Source organism: Pantherophis guttatus, chromosome 1, assembly GCF_059756535.1.
Source record: "Pantherophis guttatus breed Tessera chromosome 1, ASM5975653v1, whole genome shotgun sequence".
Classification (NCBI taxonomy): Eukaryota; Metazoa; Chordata; class Lepidosauria; order Squamata; family Colubridae; genus Pantherophis; species Pantherophis guttatus.
The window spans coordinates 306,351,441-306,376,905 of record NC_142063.1 but is presented as its reverse complement, the minus strand read 5'-3'; the positions used below and the strand labels follow the sequence as shown (position 1 = coordinate 306,376,905).

The 25,465-nt window shown below is 38.0% G+C and overlaps 2 protein-coding genes and 1 long non-coding RNA gene across 15 annotated transcripts in view; 1 reads left to right on the top strand and 2 right to left on the bottom strand.

The window, feature by feature from the left end:
• Nucleotides 1-25,465, top strand: part of KLC4 (kinesin light chain 4) — a 64,058-nt gene that overhangs the window by 2,062 nt on the left and 36,531 nt on the right. For 5 of the 11 annotated variants that reach the window (XM_034427593.3, XM_034427600.3, XM_034427599.3 and 2 more), the window contains exon 1: nt 11,978-12,168. The gene's annotated coding sequence lies outside the window, so the exon portion shown is untranslated. Of the gene's footprint in view, nt 1-11,891; nt 12,169-25,465 lie in introns of those variants that run through there. The other 6 variants (XM_087887904.1, XM_087887930.1, XM_087887916.1 and 3 more) reach the window with 3 other exon arrangements.
• MRPL2 (mitochondrial ribosomal protein L2) lies at nt 259-11,963 on the bottom strand. Of its 3 annotated transcripts, none has more exons than XM_034427601.3 (8): nt 10,296-11,963; nt 9,516-9,610; nt 8,343-8,508; nt 5,786-5,927; nt 4,898-5,013; nt 2,259-2,369; nt 1,081-1,154; nt 259-526 (listed from the first exon to the last, which is right to left on the bottom strand). In XM_034427601.3, exons 2-8 carry the CDS (start codon nt 9,585-9,587, stop codon nt 314-316), a joined length of 894 nt encoding a protein of 297 aa, XP_034283492.1. In that variant the 5' UTR covers nt 9,588-9,610; nt 10,296-11,963; the 3' UTR covers nt 259-313. The 3 variants fall into 3 exon arrangements, with proteins under 3 accessions (XP_034283492.1, XP_034283494.1, XP_034283493.1); XM_034427603.3 differs by having other exon boundaries at nt 9,516-9,607; nt 10,296-11,958; XM_034427602.3 differs by having other exon boundaries at nt 11,200-11,910.
• Nucleotides 17,944-25,465, bottom strand: part of LOC117671607 (uncharacterized) — a 47,464-nt gene continuing 39,942 nt past the window's right edge. The window contains exon 5 of the long non-coding RNA XR_015732690.1: nt 17,944-18,938. This is a non-coding gene — a long non-coding RNA (uncharacterized LOC117671607). The remainder of the gene's footprint in view (nt 18,939-25,465) is intronic.

Sequence of the window (25,465 nt, the reverse complement as noted above, 5' to 3'; positions counted from 1 at the left end):
TCTTTAGGATCATATTAGGACAGTGGTTCCATAAGCAAATTGAAAGAATTTGAATTTCTCTGAAACTATGTTAGACACCAGACTAAGGGACATGTTCCTAGAGAACTTTTAAGAAGTCTAAAAACAGTTTAAAAGCCTTAAGGTCACTTACTCTATGTAGAGATGGACTGTAACTGTACCAGCTTCATACCAAGTAAGCTGTTTTCTCAAGAGAATTCATTAATACAAAAAAAAAAAAAAGGAAAAAAACACAGTAGCTTTGCAGGTTGCAGGTGAAAACTTTATTTAACAGAATTCTAAAGAGCTACTAATGTCAGCCTTGTGAGGCTGGCATTGGCAGGTTCACATAACTTTTTATCGCTGGGAGGGGCCTGATCTTGCGTCCAGCCCATCCCCCTTTCCGCTGCCATAAACCACTATCTGGTCGCTTTCCCAGCCACCGGTTCCGACCAGCTTTCCCAAGATTTCGTTGGTTGTGCTCAACATTGGAAACTCGTCCCACTGTAGCCATGCATGTTTCCAGCACCTGTAAGAGTAAAAGAAGAAGCAGAATATTCCAGATGTTTGCAGGCACCAGACACAATTATTCTATTCTTTGTGCTTTCAATAGCTTTTAAATGTTCAAAATCATACGAGAGAGAGAAGATGACTGCCTTGAGGCCCACTCTAACTGAACTTCTAACCCAGAGCCATTTATTACCATCCTCCCTGTGAGAAGAAACCGAGTAACAAGTTTTATATAATCAGCATCATCCTCTTGAGTTTTGAAGGCAAGTTCTGAACAATTTGATTCAACACAGAAATGTTCAAATGATGACCCCGCATAAATTTCCTCACTTAGCGGCATCTGCAATGGAGCAAGGGAGGCAGAGTGATACAAGCAACACTGCAGGATCACCGCACAAGCCCCCTATCCCTTTTCTACATGTCTTGGCACATCCCAAAAGAGGCATTGCTTGTAGGGAAGCATTGATGAAAAAAGCAAAATAGATGATACTCTTTCCCATCAAGACAATTCTAGGTGTTAAAGGAGCCTTGCCTTTTATCTTCACTAACACCCCTGAACTCTAAAGGGCTTACCTGTATTTGCCTCTTGGAGGGCAACTGTATAATGGCTGTTCCACTAATTTTCCTCAGTAATACCCCACAGGTGCCTAAAAAAGAAAGTGTCAGCAAGACTGCAATGTTTTGACCAAACACTGAATTAGGCCAACAGAAATCATCCAACCACAAACTTTTTTCAACCTATCCCAATAGAAACATAAATCCAGGATCTGCTATAGGCCAGTTTTGCCTAATAAGATATCCTAAAGCTGCATTGGCAGCCATCATACAAAGTTTGCATCTGGCATCAACCTCTTAGCATTTGAGGTTGGAGTCATTACTTAATCTCTTGAATCCATTGTGTTAAATATGAATACATTTGGATGATAATCTGAAACTAGACTGAATACAGCATCAAATTAATACTCTAACTGCATGCATTGGACCTCTATTAAACATCATCTCTTGGTTTCCAGCATTATCATCAGCATAGATTTACAATCTAAAACACATTCTGAAGATCATGTTCTACAATACCTAATGCTAAAGATAGTTCACCCTTTTTAATTAACATAATTAGAATGACTAGCATGAGTCCTGATTGTAACTTATTTGCTGACTGTGAACATTCCCCATTAATTGAACAAAATGATTTAGGAAGGATTCATGCTGATCTACTGACAAGAGTTTCTCCTATCCCATTCTGGAATATGCAGGGGTTGTTTTTTTTAATCAATTTTTTATTTTGGCATCTAAGCCATGAATTAAGCAAAGGAAGTGTGGTTGAATGGATCTTTGACTACCCTAGGTTTCATTTTGCCATCTAACACTTACCAGATGCAGTTTTGTTTGCTTTCGTCAAACATGATTGCTCAACAGCCACACAGTATGAGTAAATCTTATTTAAACATCAGTTGCTAAGTAGGGAGAATAATATAACACTCAAGAAACTGTTAGTATTCTGTTGCAGGTTTCAAAACTAATGTACAAAAGTACAATTCTATTGAATAACCTTCAGAACACCTTCTAAAAAGAAGTCAAAACAGGGAAGGAGACGTATGCAACTTTGGGAAATGGACTCCAAACACAAAAGCATCAATGGTTTTGGTAAATTGGACTGGAAAGAAGCCAAGGACTCCAAAACTGCTTTGGTTCTGACTGTCCAGATTTGTTTCATCCTTCCAAACTGTTTCTGGCTTCTACTGGATCCTGACCTGCTGCTCGGATATACTGTGCTCCTTTCCCAGGATGACTCTCCAAGTTATTTATAAGGGTTCCAAGTGGTAGAGCTCCAACTGGATATGCATCCCCATCATTAGCAGAGACTGAAAGACAAAAAAATAAGGACATTGAATATAAACTCAACAAATAAACATGGTTAGAAAAAAGAAATATACCAGCGAAAAATAAATAAAATCTTCGTAAAATATTGAGAGGAAGAAATGAACTTAGCTCTCAGAAGCTAAGTACTAGCAAAAGGGCAGAAGGGGGAGCAGGGAGCTGCATCTAAATGTGTATCCATTCATGCACATTTTTAAGGAAAGATGCATAGTTTAGGCTCAAATAGAGAACCCTAAGAATAAAATAGGTAAAGGTAAAGGTTCCCCTCACACATATGTGCTAGTCGTTCCCGATTCTAGGGGGCAGTGCTCATCTCCATTTCAAAGCCAAAGAACCAGCACTGTCCGAAGATGTGTGTGGTCATGTGGCCAGCATGACTAAACGTCAAAGGCGCACGGAACACTGTTATCTTCCCACCAAAGGTGGTCCCTATTTTTCTACTTGCATATTTTATGTGCTTTCGAACTGCTAGGTTGGCAGAAGCTGGGACAAGTAACAGGAGCTCACCCTGTTATGCGGCGCTAGAGATTCGAACCACTGAACTGCCAACCTTTCTATCAACAAGCTCAGCATCTTAGCCATTGAGCCACCGCGTCCCTCAAGAATAAGATAGGATCACTTAATTTTTTAAAAAGTCACAATTAATACTTCTCAAATAAATATTTTGGGTCTACAATGAAGTCCTTCATGCTTTCTGAATTTGTTTTTTATGTGCAGACATTTCATTATCTAACTAGATATCATCAGTGCAAGTGAGTGTAGGTTTGCTCCCTGTTTATATGCAGTTTTGATGAGAGAGTGGTTTTCTCCTAGAACACAGATGACAACACCTCTATCAAGACTACACCTCTAAGACAAGTTGACAAAAGGAAAACAAAACTTCAAACCAAATTAGTGAAACTAAATTCCAGAAGCAAAGAGATTGCTAATTAACACGTCCAGCCACCAATATCCACTACAGAACACAATATCCTCCAGAAATATCTCAACTATAACATAGAGCTTGTCAATCAGTTACAATTTTTTGCAGCCTGGGAAGCAGCATTTAAAACCACAGGACTTGCCATAGTGGTTCAAGAAAACATCTAGCTCTGATGATGCTACCTAGTTTGATAATGAAACATCTGCAAGAATATAACCAAGTTCAGAAAGCACCAAGAACTCCACAGTTCAACGCTGAGCTACAAATATTCTCAGTAAGAAAACATATGGCAAACATCATACTACAGACCAGAAGAAAACAGAATCAGAACTAACCCAAAGCAGCATTTTGAGGCAGAACAGAGCAGTACTCAAAAACATATAGAATGACCAAAACTATCATTATCCTCTCATCAGACAAAGGCCATACCAAGGTTATCATGAACAGAACACAATACTAATAGAAAGCCAAAGAACTACTGGAGGACAAATAAACCTACATCCCATAAACACCAACTCAATCCAGAAACTGGATAACCTAACCAAGAAATGTCAAATCAGAAAAGAACAGTGGCAGGATATTTTGGAAGGGTATTAAAACTTGGATTTGCTTGGGGCCCTTAGGGGCTGCTCCCCATTGGAGGTAGTTGATGGGATAAGAAGACCTCATCTCATTGCCATTCGTCGTCTTGGTTCTGCTTTTTTGCATAGTTTTACATTTTTAATGTGCATAATTTTAAATTGCTTTTTTATTTATCTTTTTCTGATTTGTAAGCTATCAAGGGCCACCTTATGGATGTATATAAATTTAATAAATAAATTTATACAAGCCCAACATATCACTTCATTCATAGATCTAGAACTAGCCAAAGAATCCATTACAGCAGTGCTACACCACACCCTGGCCTAGACAAATACACTATGATTGAAATATCCAGACTCATGGATCTCATCAACCACACAATCTTTCCTAGATATCCTCATCAGCAGAGGAAATGATAGCAAATTAGAAATTCAAATCTATCAAACACAATCCACATTAATGTTCCATTACCAATGTAACAACCCATCGTCTCACAAGAGCTGCTGTGTAAGAACTTTATTCAGACAAGGACAAACACAATACCAACAATTCAGAACACCAGAAATTGGAATTAGACCACCTATACAAATGACTATACAATCTCTTCAAAAAAAAATGCAAACCCATGAAAGTTTATCAAAAAGTGCCTGAACAGTCAACTCAATATAGCACAACCAACACAAACTATGAAAAGGATAACACTTTATAAACATGTCAGAAACCACAAAAAGACTGTTATGACTACATGGCATCACTGTAGCACACACAACCTTAAGTTACATAATTTTTTTCTATTGGCCTACATCATTCCTTAGAAAAGTAGACTATAGCCAATCCTTCAATATTAATACTAATAATCAGCTTGCAATGTGATGAAAAGTCTGCCTCAAAATTCTTCTTTGCTTAGCTTTAGATTTAGAGGAAGTAATATATCTTGAAACCTAGCCATTCCCATCTTCAGTAGTAGCATTAAGTAATATTTACGTATGTAGCATTTCAAATATTTACCTGCCATCCTTTCTATCTTTCCTGAAGTTTTGATGATGTCACCAGCTACCATGTTTTCAGTTGCAATGATCCAGCGTTTCCGCTTCCCTCCACCCACTAGAGCTATATGACCTGATCTTCAAAGGGAACAAAATCAATCAATCAATAAAAGATGAACAGTTCAAAGTATTAGCTTTACTCGGAATAAAAAGTAAACCAGCTGGGCAAGAAAGATAATGTCAAAACATTTTTGTACAACTGTTCTGAGATAGAAATCTATCAGCATTCTGAGGTAATCAAGCAGATTACTTGCTTCTCAGTGGGATTTTGGAGAGACAGCTGCTACCCAATCCCAGTTACATCAAGACCTTGATTTACATAGGCTACTCTGACTTCCATTGCTGAAGACAATGAAAAATAACTTCTTGATATGAACCATGGAATGACCTATTTAGACAATAGATGCAAAGTGAAAAATGGCTTCTTGATGTGAACCAGAGAATGATCTACTTAGACAAAAGAGAGATCTATTTAGGCAAAAGAGTTTTTAAAATTACACGTCTTCCACCAGCTGTCTTTTCCTAATGCTCCATTTCATTAGTTTTTCTATAGTAGTTTGTTTTCCTTACAGTGATCAGTTACTTTTCCAACGTTACTTAACAAACTCAATCTTGGAACTCAATCTTGATAGCGTTCTTTTCGGGGGATTATCTTTTTTCCAGAGCTTTTTCATACTACTGTAAGAGTTCTGTATACGGTGGTTTTAAGACTATCAAGTCGCTCCGAATCTACAGATACTTCTCTTATGTTGGGCTATTGCTGTCAAGCAATAGTATTTACAAAACTAAGATGAAATTGAAACTCAACAAACCTTCAATCTGCTTGTCAACTCAATTGCCTATTACTTACCTACATGGATCATATCGGACCAAAAGCACTTTTTCCTCAAACGGACTAGGATCTGCTGCATCTGGATAACGCAGTCTTTGGAAATCAATCATACGGTAGCATTGTTTATTTCCTCCTCCAATTCCATCCACACGGATACGACCTTATGGTGGAAACAGTACTTTTAAACCATCATGTATTGCACTGAAACACTATATTCAGCTGCAAGATTTTTTTTAAATGTTACAAATCTCAAAAGGACATGAAATGGGAATTCATTGTTATCACTGAGCTCTCATAAGATATTCAAGCAAGAATATCTTTTTAAAATTTTTTTATTAAATATAAAAACACACAAAATACACATACACATACAAGTACAAATATAACAATACACAACATTAATGACATTAATGACATCTAAACGTAATGTCAAATTTCTTATGACATCAATAACCTATATTCCTCAATATATATTCCTTCCTCTCGTCTTAAATAACAATATTATTTTATTGATATTTAGTTATTCATTGTTAAATCTTATTTGGTACAGAATTTTGTTTTACTCTTTTAGAATCCTCTTTTGGTTTTGTTTTTTTATTCTCCAACCATTGATACCACCTTTGCCAAACCAGATAGTAGTTAGATTCTTCCTTTCCTTGGATTTCCTTGGTGAGTCTGTCCATCTCGGCACATTCCATGACTTTGGATATTATTCTGTCTTGTGTTGGGACTTCTTCGTTTCCAATTTTGTGCATAAGTGATCCTTGAGGCAGTCAGAATGTGTGTGATCAAATATATTATTTCTTTTTCATAATTACATGTAAATATGCCTAGTAGATATGTTTCCGGTTTTAATGGTACTTTTTGAGCTGTTATTTCTTCCAATTGGGTTTTAATATTGTTCCAGAATTGTTTGGCTTTGGGACACGACCACCACATATGGTAGTATGCCCCTTTTTGTGCTTTGCATTTCCAGCAGAGTGAAGATGTATTGGGAAACATTTTGGAGATCCGTGCCGGTGGGAGGTGCCATCTATAAAACATCTTATAGGTATTTTCTTTGTACGGTACTGATAGTGTTAGTTTGCTGTTGGTTTTCCATAATTTTTCCCATTTATTTAATTCTATGGGGTATCTGAAGTTCATTTTCTTTAACTATCTCCTCCTCTAATTTATATGCCAATAGGAAGTTGTAAATTTTTGTTATTGATTTCTCATTTGGGCCCAGTAAAATTTTGTCTAACTGATTTAGTTCTTTTTGGATTCCGAATTTCTCCATATCTGTTTTGTATCTGGATTTTAATTGTAAGTATGGCCACCAGTCCATTTCAAGACCTTGAGTTCTTAATTCTTCTATTGTTTTTAATTTTCCTTCTTCATTTAGGAGATCCTGGTATGTTTTCATTTTATTTGTGTCCATTGTATTTGGATAGATTTGTGTTTCCATTGTAGAGATCCACCGTGGGATCTTATCATAGTGGTTCTTTCTAATTTCATTCCAGGTTTTGAGCAGGGTGTCTCTCGCAACATGTCTACGGAATTGTTCTTCAAGCAAGAATATCTTAATTTCACAAAATTTGGCAATTTTACAAGAATTTAGCCTTCTAAATATACCATTTTGTGAATGTCGTGGCACTACACACAACATCCCTTGCAAACATGGATTTTAAGCCATATAGAACATTATCACTCATGTTCACACAGCACACCTTGCCATGTGTTTTTGTAACTCACTCATAACAAAAACTGCAAATCAGTGGTACACCCATACAAACATGACTCCATAGAATGCCAGAAATGCTCAACTGATAGAATTAAATTAGGCTGAACTATCCACTTATTGAGATCGATAGTCAAATCAATAGAATCGGATCAATTCTCATGGAGGATTTACAAATCTCCCCAGAAATTCCATTGTGTGTTATCTAGAGTTCATACAGATGACCACCCAACCTGCAGCAGATTCTCAACAGAACAAGAAATAGCATAACAATGATACTAACAAGGAACAAGACCCTGCAACAAATCAAGATGTCTATTTTGCCCCCAGCATTATCACAAATCCCATCAACTTTACATACATATGAGACCCCTTCACATGCTTGTCTTCTAGTGTAATATATACCATTATTTGCAATGCCTTTCTGGATTCAATATAGAACCAAACAATCCAATGCTTTGCACAAAATAATACTCAGACATCAAGAATCAAAATAGGAACAAAGTAATATTTGGGCATTTCAAACTTCTAGAAATTCCATTCCAGATATCAAAATACTCATTTTGGATACAAGAAATTTCACCAGTACAATCAAGCAAAAGATTGTTGCGTTCGCATACAACAGAAGGTTTCAGGACATCTTAAAATGTTTCAACAAACAATCAATTTTTAAACACATAATTAATTGATACAATACTTTTTCCAATGTAACTGGCATCAGCATAACCATCCTTCCTTCTGCCCTCTTCTCCTTTCCCTTCTCCCAGTTTAAATCCTACAATCTAGTCACTCCTTTGTATCTGATGAAGTGGAAAAAAAACCCCTACAGGGACAGAATTGCAGTTCAGAATGTACCTGTGTGATCTCGACCTCCTGACTTTGGTTTGGGAATGGGCTTAATGGTATACTTTGTCCTGCATTTCCACAGAGGATCTCTAGTTAAGACCAAGGTAGAAGTACTGATTTCACGGGATGCACCAAGTTGGCTAACCAGAAAAAGCGGGCGGAAAGATGCAGGGATCTAGTAAAGGCAAGAAAAGGAAACAACAGGATATGTTGAATGGTAAATTTTTAACTGCAGTGGCATAACTGGATATAACATGAATGAAAAGTTTTCATCTTTGTTGTTTAATGTTTTAGAAAACATACCTTCAGATACAGTGACAATTTAGCAGCAAAGTTCTAAAACATTTTGCTATTATATGTTAAATATGAAGCCATTTTTACAGGTTTTCTGCAAAACACAAGCTGCTTCCTCTAAAAATTAATGGCATACAATAAGCAAGAATATGCAAGAGCCTGGTGGTGCGGCAGACTAAAGCACCGTTATTAACAGTTATTAACATCAGCTGCCTGCAATTACTGCAAATTCAAATCTCACCAGGCTCAAGGTTGACTCAGCCTTCCATCCTTTCTAAGGTAGGTAAAATGAGGACCCAGATTATGGGGGCAATAAGCTGACTTTGTATAAAAATATACAAAAGTATGAAGGCTATTGCTTAACGCATTGTAAACCGCCCTGAGTCTCTGGAGAAGGGCGGCATATAATTTTTTTTAAAAAAATTCAAAACTAAAAATGTTACAATCAAAATAGATACCTGATTATTAAACCATTAACATTAATTAAGATGTTCACCCTATTTATGTGTTTGAATCAGGAGCATTTATTTTACATTAGAGAAGGAAAGGCATCTGCAAATGTCTAGAAATATTTACATACACTGCTAAGTGAATCTCTAAAATATGGATCTCACTGAAAGACTGTGCCTTGAAAGTTAAAGCTTAGTTCAGGCCTTTATATAGCAGAAAAATAATTAAGATGGTATAAAGTCCACTAAGTAATTCTACTCAGAAAGAATAAAAGCAGAATAAAAAGATAGTATTACATTCCTATCCCATTTTTTCTCCTTGAGCTCATATATGAGCTATATTAGAGATATTTGCTTGGAAGAAGAACACTACTAGAAAAAGATCCAGAATCCTGTACAATTTATAATCCATTTGGCCAAAACAGCAAAGTAAATATACCTGTGGAAGATGATGAGGACTTGAAGACAGCAGCAAGGAACCAAAGTTCCGGATCAAGTTTGATACTGCCATTAGGAATAACTACTTGTTTTCTGCTGTAGAGAGAAATAAGACAATGACCATTAGAGTTAACACATATATCTTAACCCTTTCATTCATAAGCAAAACTACATCTTCCAATTCCTTCCATATATTCATGGTCTTCACACGATCAGACTACTTTTATTCAGGTTTATCACAGTCTTTCCCCTTTTTCTTCGTCTGATACAGAACACATAGGCAGCTGGAACTGGCAGACTGGGTTGTTAATGAATGCATTCCCAAAGAATTGTATTATTAGTGCATAAGCAGGGGAAATATATTTTATATTTGTAATATTCCTGTTTGACAGATTGTTGTACAGGACAATTAATTGCAGAGGATGAACCGCATTGTACTCTAAAAGGCAGATTTGAAATAGCAAGCTTATCCTTAAGTAATCCTTTGCAGAGGATCGCGGTCATATTTGCAAAAACACACTTCGCTGCCATCTTTCTCACTTTATTTAGCTGAAGTCAGGAGACATGGTTTTCTCTTTATAGTCATAAATCATTTGAGTCCCACTGACTTTGTATTAATTTCTCCCTCTCCCCTAAGATCACGCACAGAATGAATTGAGCGAAGATGTTTTTATAACTTGAAAATGTTACAGAGTAGTCTCTTTTGGGTTACAGAAGGGATACTCCGGGAATAATATTTTTCTTTGGAGGAACGAAGTTCTCCCGATCCGCCTGCACCTACCCACAATCGCACTTCACAGCGCAGCCATATCGCGGTCTCGTTCTGCCCTCCCCAAACCGGAGCATGCGCACTCTGACCCGGAAGAACAATATGAAGAAGCGGAAAGCTTTGACTTCCCCGGTGGCTTTGGTGTAGAAGGGATCTGGCTTTCACTAGTTCGATTCTCAGATGTGGTTGGGTTGCAGTTCTCATCGTCCCGGCCAGGAAAGCAATAGTCGGAATGGTGGGAACTGAAGTCCCACTTAAGAGAAGAGCTGCTTAATCTTTTCTGTTACCATACATAAGACTCACAACCTGTCCCCCTCCGAACATTCAAGAAATGTAGAATCTCGATTCAAAATGGGTTGGCTCTTTTCTTGTTCAAACATGTTAGGGAAAGAAAAATAGCGGCGCAATCTTCTGGCGATCTATCCAGAACTATTCGGTTTATTAAATCTTATTTGATTGGATGTGTACCGTAAAGGATTTGTTGTTGTTCTCGGGCGTAGAGTTCCTCTGACTTTAAAACTGGCGGACAGAATTTTCGGAAGTGAAGTTTCCGATCTCCTATTATCGGAAACAGCCTGGCTTTAATTTGTTGCAATTAAAAGACATCGTAGCCCATTCGATAGATTCTCCTTGGCAGATAGTCGCTTGACAATATGATCCTTAGTCGAGGCTAGATTTCATTGCGCCCGCTCTGGCTCTTTTGGGAGTAAAATTCATGCCAAAAAAAAAAAAAGCGGCTAATTCTTTCCCCCCCTGAACCAACTTTTAGGGACAGGAGCAGGGCCGAAGGTGGCCTGCAAAAAGTCCTCGCAAACGCTAGATAGCGGCAAACCCATTTACAAGTTCTAACGCTGTACGAGTCGTATGGGGTTTTGCAGCCCGGAGCCAGTAATTGGAATCAGACCTCGTTACCAACCTTGATAAAAGACGGGTTTCAGGAGGCAACTGGACTTTGTTTTTTCTTTTGAAGACCTTTTGCTTCTCATCCAAGAAGCTTCTTCAGTTCTGACAGGATAGCGGGGAATGGAAAGATTTACCGGTATATTCCTTGCAGACAGCTGGTAATCTGCATCCTTTAAAAGGGTCGTTGAAACGCTTGGAGGTTTATCTGTGTCCTCAGGATCACCTGAGTTGTGTTCCTGGTTCTTGTTCTGCAATTTTTCCTCTGGAAATCCATTCCTACTCCCACACCATTCAAAGGGTGCTCATCCCAAATTGTATAGCTAAAAGTCTGTAGAGATTCTCAGTCATCCAGGTCATGGTTGTCCCAAAGGTGCTTTTTTTCAGGAGGCAACTGGACTTTGTTTTTTTCTTCTGAAGACGTTTCGCTTCTCATCCAAGCTGAATGAAGAAGCTTCTTGGGCTGAAGAAGCTTCTTGGATGAGAAGCGAAACGTCTTCAAAAGAAAAAAAAACAAAGTCCAGTTGCCTCCTGAAAAAAAGCACCTTTGGGACAATTAATCAAAGCCTAGCTCAGTTGTTTTGAACTTTGGCAATTTAAAAAAGTGTGGGTATTAAAGTGGCCAAAGTTCAAAAATCACTCAACTAGCTTATTAATTACATCGCGTACCGCTCCGCGCCCTCTCCCCTCGTCTCCACCCTTAAAGGGAAAAATCAGCTATCCAGATGCATTTCGGGACGCGACCGGGTATCGCCCTGGCGGCCATATTGGACTTAAAGGGGCTGCGGCAAAATGGGGAGGAGCCAGAGTGGGAACTGTTTTTCTTCTTTCAGGAGCGGCCGGAGCGGCTTGGGGAGACCGGGAGTCTGTTAAGCGCATGCGCGCTTCCTCCTCCATCCTCTGATTCTTCTTCTTGAGAGACCCGAAGGAGGCCCAGGTAGGAGCTTCTCCGTGCCTCTTTCTCTCTTACGGAGGCGGGGACGTGGTGAGTTATCCTCGTGGAAAGCGCCCATCTTGGCCCGAGAAGCAGCTTAGCGGCTAGCCTGTCTGGCAGACGAGCATAACGTCGGTTAGACAGGTTGTGGTGGTAGATGGGGGGCGGGGGCGGCTCCAGAGTAACCCCCGGGCAGAAGCGGGTGAGAGAGAAAAAAGCTACAAAACTGGCTGAAAAACAACGGTTTTTGCACAGGCGCTTATGTAATTTTACACTGGCGTTGGATGTTTTGTGGAAGAGTCTCCATAGACATATTTTATGGAAGTAAACACAATTTAAGTGAGCGGGCTAAGCCATCTGCATTTTAAAACCCTCCTTTTCCTTCTTATATAATAGGGGAATTAGGAGGACTCTGATTTTTATTTTTTTATTTTGCCTTTACAGATGCAATTGGATGCTAGGGTGAATCCGGGCGTACATTTAGCCTGGAGGCACATGATTAGACATTTAGACATCATGTCTCAAATGCTGCCACCACCACCACCACCCACATGCGCACAATCCCTGTGGCCAACTCCTTATTTGTGGTTCAGTTGTCATTGTGTTTCCTTCTGGAAGGGTGTGTCTCTGCACTGCTGGCACAGCAAAAGGCAGGTCTCCAGGCTATGGGGCAGGTGCTGCTCCTTTGCTGACAGTGGTTGCCTAATTTGTGAGAGAGGAGGAGCCGATCCGGCTGTCTTCTCTACTGTCTACAAAAATGATTCAAAACAGCTGCTGCTAGGATAGGTTTTGGATTCCTTTAGGGATGTTGGATAAGGGTTGACGTACCTTCTAATATCACAGACCTTTATCCTCTTGGAATATTATTACGCCTGAGCTCTATGGTGAATGGGTTTAGAATCAGTCTGCTCTGTATTTTTTGTTTTGTTGTTGTTGCAATATTAACTTGTAATTGTGTTGCAATTAAGTCCAATTAAATTAAATAAATATTTCCCACCAAATTTGCACTGTAAAAGTTGAAGTGTTTAGAACCAGGGATAAAATGATGGGTTGGAGATCACAACTCTGGAAATAATAACTACAAGTTCTTGTTTAGGTGTTTTCCTTCCCCGATTCTCTTCTTTGATGCAAGAGAACCCTTTAAATGTATCTGCTATATTTTCTATAGCTACAATGTGGTAAAGTGAATCCTGTGATGTAATATTTTTATAACTCTGTTATCATTTCTTATTTCCTTTATATAAAGATTTCAGGGCTATGTAATAATCTTTTGTATGGACTTCTGTTACAGTTCACTCTTTTATGAATCATTCAGATGGCTGAAATTTTTGATCTTTGAAACCAGTTTTGGGAGGAGCTGGCATGCTTAATTGCAAGGTTCCATGTGTATGTGGCACTTTCTATATATATAATCATGATGCTATTGCATTTGTGTAGCTGTGGGCTGTGCCATCCTGCAGAATGGAAATTTAATGGATTCTTCCATGCTAAAACTTTAGGCAGCCCTTTAAAAATAATTATTTTCAGATGTAATCATATCTAGAATTAGATATATGTAGTTTATATTACATATGATGAAAGTTTTCATCTTTTGAAAGGCTTTTTTTTAATGTGATTTCAAAACAAAAGATATTTCTGTTTGATCTTAAGTGTAACGTTTTGTTACATTTAACAGAAGATGGGAGTGGTGATGATGATCAGTTTTGCCATCTAAGCAAGAGTTGTCTCCCAACTCCAGCTGGCTAGTTGCTTCTGGTACATTTATTATTTATTATATTTGTTTGCTGCCAATCTCACCACAAAGTGATTACTACGACTCTTTTTTCTGTATAGGTTCTATATTGATACCATGTTATTTCTTGCACTTCTAGAAATTGACTTTCAAGTATATTGTTCTACAGTTCCAACAGCATGCATGTAATAATGGAAATGAAACAATAATTAGAAACTGGTACTACTAGAGAGCAGCAAGGAGGTGCTGTAATGCAATATATTTTTTCTGAAAATGATATTGAGCCAAAAAGGATAAAGAGATGAACTTGAATAATTATGCATATACTTATAAATACATCATTTATGTTTTATCCTCTATTTGAAGAAAGAAACATACAAGTTAGATTACCTAAGGCAGTGATGGCAAACCTTTTTGGCACTGAATGCCAAAAAGGGAGTGAGAGCACGCACGCTTGGCGCATTTATCTGGGCCACAGCCTGGAAGAGGAGCTGCCAAGGGCGCATGTGCGCGCCCAAAAATAAACTTCCATTTCTGGTGCGCATGCAGATTCCAGCCAGCTAGTCTTCTGGGTTTCTGGCCCATGTGTGTGCACAACAATCAGCTGGCCAGCGCGCATGCTCACACAGGAAAACAGAAGATCAGCTCTTACAGCTCTTAAAAGAGCCTCAGTGGTGCAGCGGACTAAAGTGCTGTTAAGTGCTAGCACTTAGCTGCCAGCTGCCTGCAATTAGTGCAAGTTCGAATCTCACCAGGCTCAAGGTTGACTCAGCCTGCCATCCTTTCGAGGTAGGTAAATTGAGGACCCGGATTGTGGGGGCAATAAGCCAACTTTGTATAGAACAACACCACTTGGGGGGGGCGAAAGCCCTAATAAGCAGGTATATACAAAAAAGTATGCAGGCTATTGCTATAATGCATTGTAAGCCGCCCTGAGTCTACGGAGAAGGGCAGCATATAAATTGGACTAATAAATAATAAATAAATTTCCAGCACAGCCGCACACAAAAAAGCCAGCGATGGTCGCACGCGCATGGGCGCTAGAAACCCAGAAGAATGATAGTGTCCATTCTTATTTCACATATAATACCTGTTTGGGCTATAGTAGAAATCCAGTTTGGTGTGATTAAGGCATCAAGCTAGAAACCAGAAGACTGTAAATTCTCATCCCCATTGAGCACAAAGCCAGCTAGGTGGCCCCAATTCGGTCACTTTCTCTTAATCCTAGGAAGAAGGCAATGTGGTAAACCACTTTTGAAAAAAATTGTCAAGGAAATTGCAATGACCTGTTCAAGCAGTCTGCAAGAATTGGACATAATTAAACAGAAGGAAAAAAATTACTGCTCTTCAGTGTTGATGTACTGTACTATATTTTAGGATAGTTTAGGGGAACAAAACAAACTATGTGGTACACATCAGTCTCCTCTGATATCTTGATGCTTGTCTTCTAGAACAGTAATGGCTAACCTTTTTGCCATTGCATGCCTGGGGGGCAGGGAAGTCACTGCCCCACGCATGCACGCATGACCCCCCCCCGCTCCTGGCGTGATGGCCCAGTAAGTCCGTTTTTCTCACCTGGCTCCAGGGCCTCTCTAGGAATCTGAGGAGGGCGAAAATGGCCTTCCTGACCCCCCCCCCCCGAAGGTTCTCTGGAGGCTGAAAACAGCCCGTTTGACAACTTCCGGTTGTTTCTTCTGGGCTTATATTGGAAATGTTACATTGAATAAATTGGAGTAGGGAGTGAAATAGCAAAAGTTGCAAATGATACTGACTTACAATGGTCAAGCAAACTTCAAATTGCTCTGTAAATAGTTAATAGAATGCCAAATATGATAATATTGATTTGTGATTCACTGAAACATTAGTTTTGTTACTTTGCTGGGCAAAAGAGACTATGAATATTGGGAGTTGTGAAGGGCAATAAGTATAAAATAGTAATGATAATTTCAGGTAACTGCTTTGGCCACATTTCCCAAGTAGCATTAATTAATGAATCATACAGCTGAAGTGACAGTCTAGGTTATACACCAGAGTCCTTGTTTTACATTATTTTATTGTATTATTTGAACCTTGCCCTATTTAAATGATTGAATTTTAGCAAATTGCAGCTTTTCATAGTGTAGATGCCGGTGTACAGTCCTCAAACAGCATACTTCAGCACATCAGGAAGGCATTAGGTTGGAGGAGACTGGTTTTGGGAAGTTTAAGTTGTTTGATATAAAAAAGCCCAGATTCATTATAGGAACCAGTCTGCTAGTTAAATTGGTGCACAAGCACAAAGTGGTTGGGCTGCTGTAAATTCATGTTCCCAAAAGCTCAAGGGCCAACCTTCCCAAGGAGCTTTGGAGTATTACTATAGAAAGGCCAAAATGAGATTGAAGATTTTACAATAGGAAATTGGGGGCAGGAGGGAGGGAACATTAGAAAATCTCACGCTTTCTCAAGGTTTCAGTGTACTACCAAATAAACAGTAAATTGGTTTGGAAAATGTGTATTTGTACTCATGGTCTTTGTACAGAAGATTCTTATTTAAGATGAGAACAAGAAGGGTGAATAATGCTTTAATTTGCAAGTCAAGCACACTGATTGAATGTCTCCCCAGTGTTTTCTCCTTAGATTTCTTTTCTTTTTTTAATCCTGAGAATTTCTATCGTAAGCCAAAAGCTGCTTATATAAAAGAAATAATTCAAAGTATTCAATTGATGTAAGCATTGCTTTATATTCTGCCATTCATTCCATTGCAGTTTCTTTACTGGAATTATAAAGAAGACAGCAGGTTGACAGTCATTTACCAAATTAGATTTCAAGAGACACTATTATCAAATGACATATATAGCACACAATTCCAAGAGGTTTGTGAAATAATTGATTTTAGATGCACATTTCTAGGTTTTAAATTTTAGGCATTTTTTAAAATTAATATAATAAGGGTAATAATTGGTTTTTGTTATTATAAAGCAATACCCATATATGCAAAATCAGTTCGATTACAGTTCACATTAAGAATTTGGAAATGGTTATGATCTTTTTTTCTTCCACTCAAATGTTGTTTTAGAAATAATTTATTATATTTGAATATAACAGCTGTTTGTTAAAAAATAACATCAAAAAAGTAAAGACTATATTGTGAGGCTAATTTTTACAATCTGCAGATTGGTTTGCCCTATGCTATCCATTCTGTTTTTAGATTCTAAAACAGCTATGAAACTATTTTGTATCTTTTTGTAACACTAAAAAGTTATTTGGTAGCATACAAAAATTTTGAATTTTTCCTTAAATTGTGAACAATTAAAGCTGTAGCTTCAACCAGAAGGAGGAATAACCATTTCCTGTTGGTATATAGAGAGATAAGAAGACTTACTAGAAATACCGACTAAATGTCTAGTTTGTGTAGTTGGAAGGATGTCTCCAACTAATTTATAAAGAAGTTGGATTATTTTTGATGGGCATAGCACTTAATATTTGTTTGTGTGTGTGTGTGTGAGAGAGAGAGAGAGAGTGAGTGAGTGAGTGAGTGACAAAAGGCTGGTAGAATGAAAAAAAGGATGAAAGAAAATTGCTGAATGATGACTGATAGCGGTTTCATTGGATGCTACAGTGTTTCAAGATGTTCAGATTGCTGTATCTAGTATGATTGACAACCTAATTAGCTTATATTTCCATTTGATGCTGCTGGCCATTCCCCCAGCAGTGGTAGCGTATCCATAGCCAGGCAGGTGGTAGAATAATTTCCTCATGGGTCCTTCAGCAGGATCACCTAACTCATCTCCCATTGCTGATGCAATTAGACGTAGCTTCCAGGTAATTTCTGTTCTTCCTTATTCTTTGTATTTCATATGGCTATGACAAACTGCAGCAGTTGGTTTGTCTTTTAGAATGTATACGGTGACTCTCTAGACAAGTTTCTGTGGTCTGTTATTTAACTAGCTTGGAGGAGAAACAGGCAATTTAAATTAGACCTACATCAGTATATAGGTACTAAGTGCAGCTAAATCACTGGTCCCCTTTCATGTGATACTGGCTGTTCCAACTTGCTGCAGGGTGCCATGAATGGATTATTGTGCAGTAATCTTGTGGTGTATTTTGGCTTTTCATTTTTCGGCATTGCATACTTGAGCATATCTTTGTTTATCTGAATAACATTTTCTCAGATTACTGTTAAAGCTGTTTCCCAGTGGTATAACTACTTCACAGCCAAAGGATTGCAGTATTTCCCATGTTTTAATAGGAATTGTTGATGCAGGTTGGTATGGTGCTTGACAGCATGTGGGTGCCTATTTCTGCCTAACAACAGAGCTACTATTGTTCTGTGCAGATTAGAGGCATTTCTTTCTGAATTAAGCTGTGGAGATCTGTATGGTCAGCATGAATAAGTTTTGTGTGGAAAATGGGCAACATAAATAAAAACAATAAAATATTCTCTTGGTACTGTTAAAAGATTTCCCAGATCTATTGGAGCAGTCTTCCCTGTTCTGAACATGTCTGCCAAGATTTAGCAGAGGAATTGAGGCTTTTTCCATGCATAAAAGCATCTTCAGATTGCCTACCTACTCTAATTTTAGGCTATTTCAGTGTTCCACAACTAGCTGGGGAATTCTGGGCATTGAGGTTCTTACATTTTAAAGCTGAGGTTCTTACATTTTAAAGCTCTTTAAAGTTGAGAAACACTGGGTTAAAGTATCTCTTTTTCTCCCTCTAGTATGGCAACTGAGTTTGTAAGAGAGAAGGGAGGAAAACAAATCTTTGTTCTATTGGGAGTACCATGTTGCTTGGTTGAGGAATAAATGTTGTTTCCACATGTTGTCTCTCTAGCTTTCCAGAGCATCATTTGGGCTTTTGATAGTACAGATGGCCTGGAAATATATCATACTACATATTTAAGGCAGATGGCAGATGAAAGCCTAGCACAATGCAATAGTATACAAAACTTGAGAGGAACAGACATATTGTAATTTATCATTGCATCTGATCTTGAATCCATTCAAGGCATTAAATCAAACAGGATACTTCCAAATGTAAGAGCCTTAAGTATTTGACAAATACACATTCCCATTAAGAGCACTTTTTGTAGGGATTCCATATTCTTTATCTGTAACAGATAAACAGATAAAAATCTTTGAAGGCAACATATGGATCAGGAGTTTTCAAATTTGTTTAAGACTTTTTTGTGTAAAACATAAAAATTAACAATTTGTGGTTTTGCTAATTTGAAAGAACATGAGTCATTAAAGAGGTAAATTTACAATTCTTATAATTGCTGCAAAGAAAATTAGATATTTTTTCTTCGACACTAATAGTTAAAAGGTTTATTTCAATTTCATTACAACATATTATTTTTATTTATATACAAATCTCTAAAATATTTCTCTTCCTTTCTCTTTTTTACTTCTTTCAGTTTGATCTCAATTATTTTCAACACTTAATTTTATTCATTCTGCTAATGACTGACTAAGTCAACCTTTCCATTTAAAAAAAATGTATCAAAATCACCCTACATTTTCTTTAAAATAGGCAGACTTAAATGTTTATTTCTCTTTTTGACCCATGATCTTTCCCGCTATTTTTTTCACACTATACATATTCTATATCATTCTTTTATCCTCTCCCCCCCCACACCCCCGAAGTCATTCTCTTATAGAGTTCTTGGTTCTCTCTGAGCTTGGTTGTTTGCTTGTTCTTTACCTAAATAGGTAACATCATCAGCACTAGTGAGTGTGAACTTTGCTCTCTATTTATATACAATAGTTTGCCCTGCTAATATTGATGAGCTGTGGTTTTCTCCTTGCTAGTTCTTGATTATGTCATTGTTTTCTGCTTGGAGTATATATGTTCGTGTGGATGCAGAATCTGCAGGAACACTTTAACTAAATGTCTTTTCCCAAGATTGCTTGCCAGTTTTGGGATATATTCTTCAGTCCAAATAAAAGGTCTATCTGCTTTAAGGTGTTCCTGATTGCTGTGTTGTGCACACACACCTGTTCCAAATCACATTTTGTCCTTTGAATCCAGATTTCTATGCAGCCCTGCTTAGTATATATGTAATAAATGTTAATTGTTATAAATAACTTGAGTCCATTTACCTAAAAAGTAGGTTATTAAAAATAATATTGTTATACTAAAAAGGATGGTTACTGCATTTTCTGATTGATCCTAGGGATATTAACTGGAGGACACTTAGTCATAGTAACAGAATAAAAGAGTAGCAGAGTTGGAAAGGACCTTGGAGGTCTTCTAAATAACTCCCTGTTCAAGAGGAGACCCTATACGAGGGGTCTCCAATCCTGGCAACTTTAAGACTTGTGGACTTGAAGTTGCCAAGATTGGAGACTCCTGCCCTATACCATTTCAGTCAAATTATTGTCCAGTGTCTTCTTAAAGATCTCCAGTGTTGGAGTACCCATAACTTCTGGAGGCTAGTGATTCAGGATTTTAGAGGAATACTAAACAACCTATGACCCATAGGGTCATTCTTTCAGAAATATTTCCTTACCTAAACAGAGAAACAAAATGATGGTCAGGTGGCAAAAATACAGAGTGGAATCAACTTCCCACTTTCTGCCAGCTTCCCATTGACTTTGCTCATTAGAAATTGGCAGGGAGCATCAGAAATCACAAATCACATGACTGCGGATAACTGCAGCAATGTTGCAGCCACAGTTTTCTGAATACAACTGTTGTGAAGATCCTGGAAATGTTAATAACACGGGAGTATTGGGTCTTGGATTTGTACACGTTCTTTAAATTAACCGATTTGAGGTACTTGAATTTTTAAAAAAATGTGCTGCAGTGCCCCATTAATTGAGGATTATAAATAGACAGGAGAGTTTTAATAGTATATAGATAGCTTTGACCAGCTTGCACTTACATGCAACATTAGCTTTCCTTTTCCTTTTGCTCTTAGACCACATTTAAATTTTAATATTCATTAATGTAATGTATTTTAATGTATTCTCTAGCTAGCATGCAGCTAGCTAGAGAAAGCCAAGATGCATTAGCAGTTGGGTGTGGTTGGAACTAAGCCATCTTTGATATGAGAGGGCAGAGTTAATATTTACTCAGCAGTAGAATAAAAGTCTTGCATTTCCACTCAATTCATATAACCAACAAACAAGGCTGCCTTTTATTTGGATGTTATAGTAACCGATCTACTACTTGGAGCAAAATCTAATTCTGCTTTCAACTTCTTAAAGTTTTGGTTGTGCCTGTATTTCATCAGGGTCCAAAATATATTATAACCCTGCATATCACCTGAAGATGTGCTTATATGTTAGAAAGTGACAGCAGTAGAAGACTGACATATGTGTGTCTTGGTCTTGTCATGCCTTCAGATTTGAGGCTGAGGCTTCATGGATTTCTTTTTAGTTCATGATTTTAACAAGGAAAATAAGGGAAGATAAGATCTTGCTTTATAAGAATATGGAAGATCTCATGATAGGCACAGATAGAACAATGACTAGAAGCAGGTCTAGATTGCATTGCAATTAAAAAGACATTACTGTAACATCTGGAAGAGGGAAAATAATCTTACAGAACCACAAGGAACTTAGCAGAGTAACTGATAAAAATAATTAAAATATCACATAAAATAAATAGTAGGACTACAGTTTAAATATTCTAGGAGTAATAGCATCTCTTCTAAGCCAAGCATGACAGATTAGCAGCAAGGAGTCTTGTGGGAATCGTTCAATCAAGGATAATTCTTGCAAGGACATTATGCTTAAAAGCCTGTTCCTTTTTTCAAATCTCAATGGTCCAAGAAACAAATCTTCATCTGAAATCCAAAATATTCAAAAATGTTTTTATAGAATGCCTCTTTTTTTGTACAGGATTGCACAATACATTTCAAGATTCTGTGCCCATCTTCTTACTACTAATTTTTGTACCCCATCTTTTCTCTAATGAGCAAAATGGCTTCTGTGATCAGTTTCTTAATTTAGCAGTCGTTGGCATTTTGTAAAATAGCCAGTTTGGGCAACAAACAAAAGTATATTTGCAAACAGTGTACGAGCAATTTTAAGCCTCTGATCAGGAATAGGATGTAATGAGGAATGATCATTTGTACGTATCAAATAGAAATTAAAGTGTTTAGATTTCTTCATGAGTATTGCCCCATTAAGACATTTTCTGTGATCTAGTATTCCATGAAGGGCTCAAATTTAGCTCTTTGGATAATTGATGGATTTTTCCCCACTGCTTAGTTGGACGTTCAGTCCAGCAATCTTTGAACTGAAAGAAAGAAAGAAAAATGCAATTTCCAGGGATGACATTTACTGTCCTTGTTGCTGATCATTATCCTCTCTCTTTTGTTGCCTTTGTTTCAAGTCACTGTAGTCACCTCTCTTCCCTCCAAGATAATGGATGATAAAGCAAATGATGCTGCCTTGGATAAAAGTTACTTTAACAGGGATGAAAAAGAGGCAAAAGCATCATAATGAAGACATATTAGAAAAAAGATATTGCCAAGACGTGTGGTTAGATGCAGGTAAAGAAAGGCTCTATACATCAAGGGATAAACAATTATGCTGACGAAGTATCCACACAATGGGTGAAAGGCATCATGTGGGGAACTCTGCTATAAACAAAGACTGATTACATTCCCAAATAGATCCCTGAAAGGTTGTTGTTTCTGCTCAAAGTACTTGCTCTGTAACGAGATTCTTGATGAATGGAGCATTGAATAACATACTGAAGTGGGCTTTGAAGAACTATAAATGGCCTCTGCTGGAAGAAAGGAAGATAGCTGTAAAGGGGCAAGGATGAATTTGATACAGGATGGGCAGTCTAAAAGGATGCTGATTTCTGCTCCTTAGTTTTCCTTGCTATCACAAGATTAGTACCAGTATTTATCTGGGCACCCTCTATTTCTTGGCAATCGATTTTCATATTTTTTCTGCTGCTATTGGTGCTGTAGAGGTAAATCACCCTGTGGATAGTAATTCTGTCTCTGGTGGGGAAGGAACTCAGATCAGCAATTGCTGCCCTGTTGTTTTTCCTCTTTTCTATAAATATTTATTACCTTGCAATTCCTGAAGCATCATTTTGTTCAAGGATATTTTTATGGAAAACAAGTCTGATATACAGTGAGATGCTTTTGGGTGGATATGTCAGCATTGAGAGCTATTGGACAAAAATAAGAGGTTATCCATTCTTTTTGACAAAGTACCTAGAGGGCTTAACTTATTTTTACAGTGAAAATAAATGGAGCACTTGGCAGGAATCAAAAGGTGGAAAAGCTAATGGTGGCAGAAAAGTATGCATGATTAGACTAGCTTTTTTGGCAACTTCAAATATTAAGCTGGAATGGTCTTGCATTATCTGTTTGCTATATAATATCTATCTTAAAGTATAAGTCCACTTATGGTGGCTACTTTATCTTCCTGGAACAATACAGCTTGTTACAATTTTGAGTTTCACTGGGACTATAACATCAGCTTCTGATGAATGCACATGTGCCCACCACTTATGCAAATGGAGCTTCTCGGGCATGCGCTTGCCCGCCGCCCACACAGAACTATCCCCTCTCCCCAGCCAGTCCGCAAAGCCAGAAAGGTTGGGGACCTCTGCTCTAAGGCACCCTGGAAATGAGCTTTATAGGTCAAAATCTGCACTTGCTTGGACTTCAAGGTCTACCGGCATTTCTTGGAGTGACTAGTCACTAGAGAATAGATTTATGCTTACATAGTAGTCTTAACCTGTTAGCATGTTGGCTACCTCATTCTGTACCAACTATAATTTCTAATTCATTTTCAGAGGTACCTCCATGTAAAGTGCATTCCTAGATTCTTTACATGTGGCAGTCAGGGTGTGAATTATAGTTACTAAGGCTTCAAATAGAACTGCAACTGATGATGGAATCTCAAAAACTTTGCACACTAATTAAGTTGTATACATTACTACTTCTCTATTTTATTTTGATGATTCTTCCCTAGCCAACATATGTATAGAAATAAGGATGGAGGACATATATTTTATAAACTGCTTCACAAAATGTGAACATATTTTTTCCCCTTTCCATACCTATGTTATAGTCATAGGAATTGATAGCCCAAGGGTGCAGAACTAAATTGGAATTCAAATAACCTTCATTGAAACATGTATAGACTAGTTTATTATTTAAAAAGGATCAGTAAACATTTTTTTTTACTGGATTGTGCAATAGTGATATGATAAGTCTATTTTAATATGATTCACTGAGTATTAAGAAAAGATGAATGTCATATTATGTATCCAGATCATTCAGATTATCAGTAAGCCTTACAAGAAGAGATTTTAAAAATAAATACATTACAATTAGTTAAAATAATAAAACTATAAGACTCCCCTCCCCCCCCCCATTCAATCATGTCCAATGCTTGGACACGTCCCTGCAGTTTTCTTTGCAAGATTTTTTAGAAATAGTTTTCCATTGTCCCCTTCCTAGGGCTGAGAGAAAATGACTAGTCCAGGGTCATCCAGCTGGCTTTTGTCTAAGGTAGGAGTAGAATACCTCTATCTCTAGTCTAATATATAATAGAACACTTTAGAAACAATGGTGGAAAACATTTTCAGTTCAACTTTCTGTGAACATTTCTTACACTTTAAGCAGTTATATGTAGGGGGCATCTCATAGGTTTGTGAGCCGCGGTGGCACAGTGGTTAGAGTGCAGTACTGCAGGCTACTTCTGCTGATCACCGGCTGCCAGCAGTTTGGCAGATCGAATCTCACCTGGCTCAAGCTTGACTCAGCCTTCCATCCTTCCAAGGTCAGTAAAATGAGGACCCAGATTGTTGGGGGCAATACGTTGACTCTGTAAACCACTTAGAGAGGGCTGTAAAGCACTATGAAATGGTATATAAGTCTTAAATGCTATTGCTATTGCTATTTGGTAGTGAATCCAACTCACATTTTGCCTACAATCACTAATGGATTATAACTTCAATAGAATTTTGGATTCAATAGAAATTTTTCTCAACCTTAGGAAGAAGGCAGGGGCAAAATCACTTCTTGCCAAACCTTGTCAAGAAAACTACAGGGACTTGTTCAGACAGTCATTAGGAGTCAAGATTGACTCAAAGTCTCAAAAGAATTATACATAAGGCAGGTATATGATCTTATGTTGTTCAATAGTTCTTAAATGGTTAGAGGAAAGCAATCTGATGTCAAATCTATCTGTGCCGAAATAGATAAAAAGAATTTAGGCTTCCCACCCACAGAGGGTACTATAACCCAGGGGTCCCCAACCTTCGAGTGATGGCCCACTACTGGACCACGATCTATTCGAAACTGGGCCATGGGAAAGATGGGCAAGTGCACTCGCACGAAGCTCCACTCACGTGAATGGAGGATGCTCACATGAGTGGAGCTTTAGTGTCCTCTTTTCGCTCAAGCAGAGCTTCACGCACGAGTGCAAAAGTGACTGCCGCTCAGGCGAGTGGAGCTTCACACATGAGCACAAGCACCCTCTTACTTGCACGCGAAGCTCCGCATGAGTGGAGGTCACTCGTACCCACTGCTTGTACACATGGAGCTGTGTACCTGCCACTCACATCATCCTGGCACCAGGCTGGGTTGCCAAACTGGAAAGGTTGGGGGCTGCTGCTTTAACCAATTTAGATAGCCCAGGCAGGAGGAGTTTG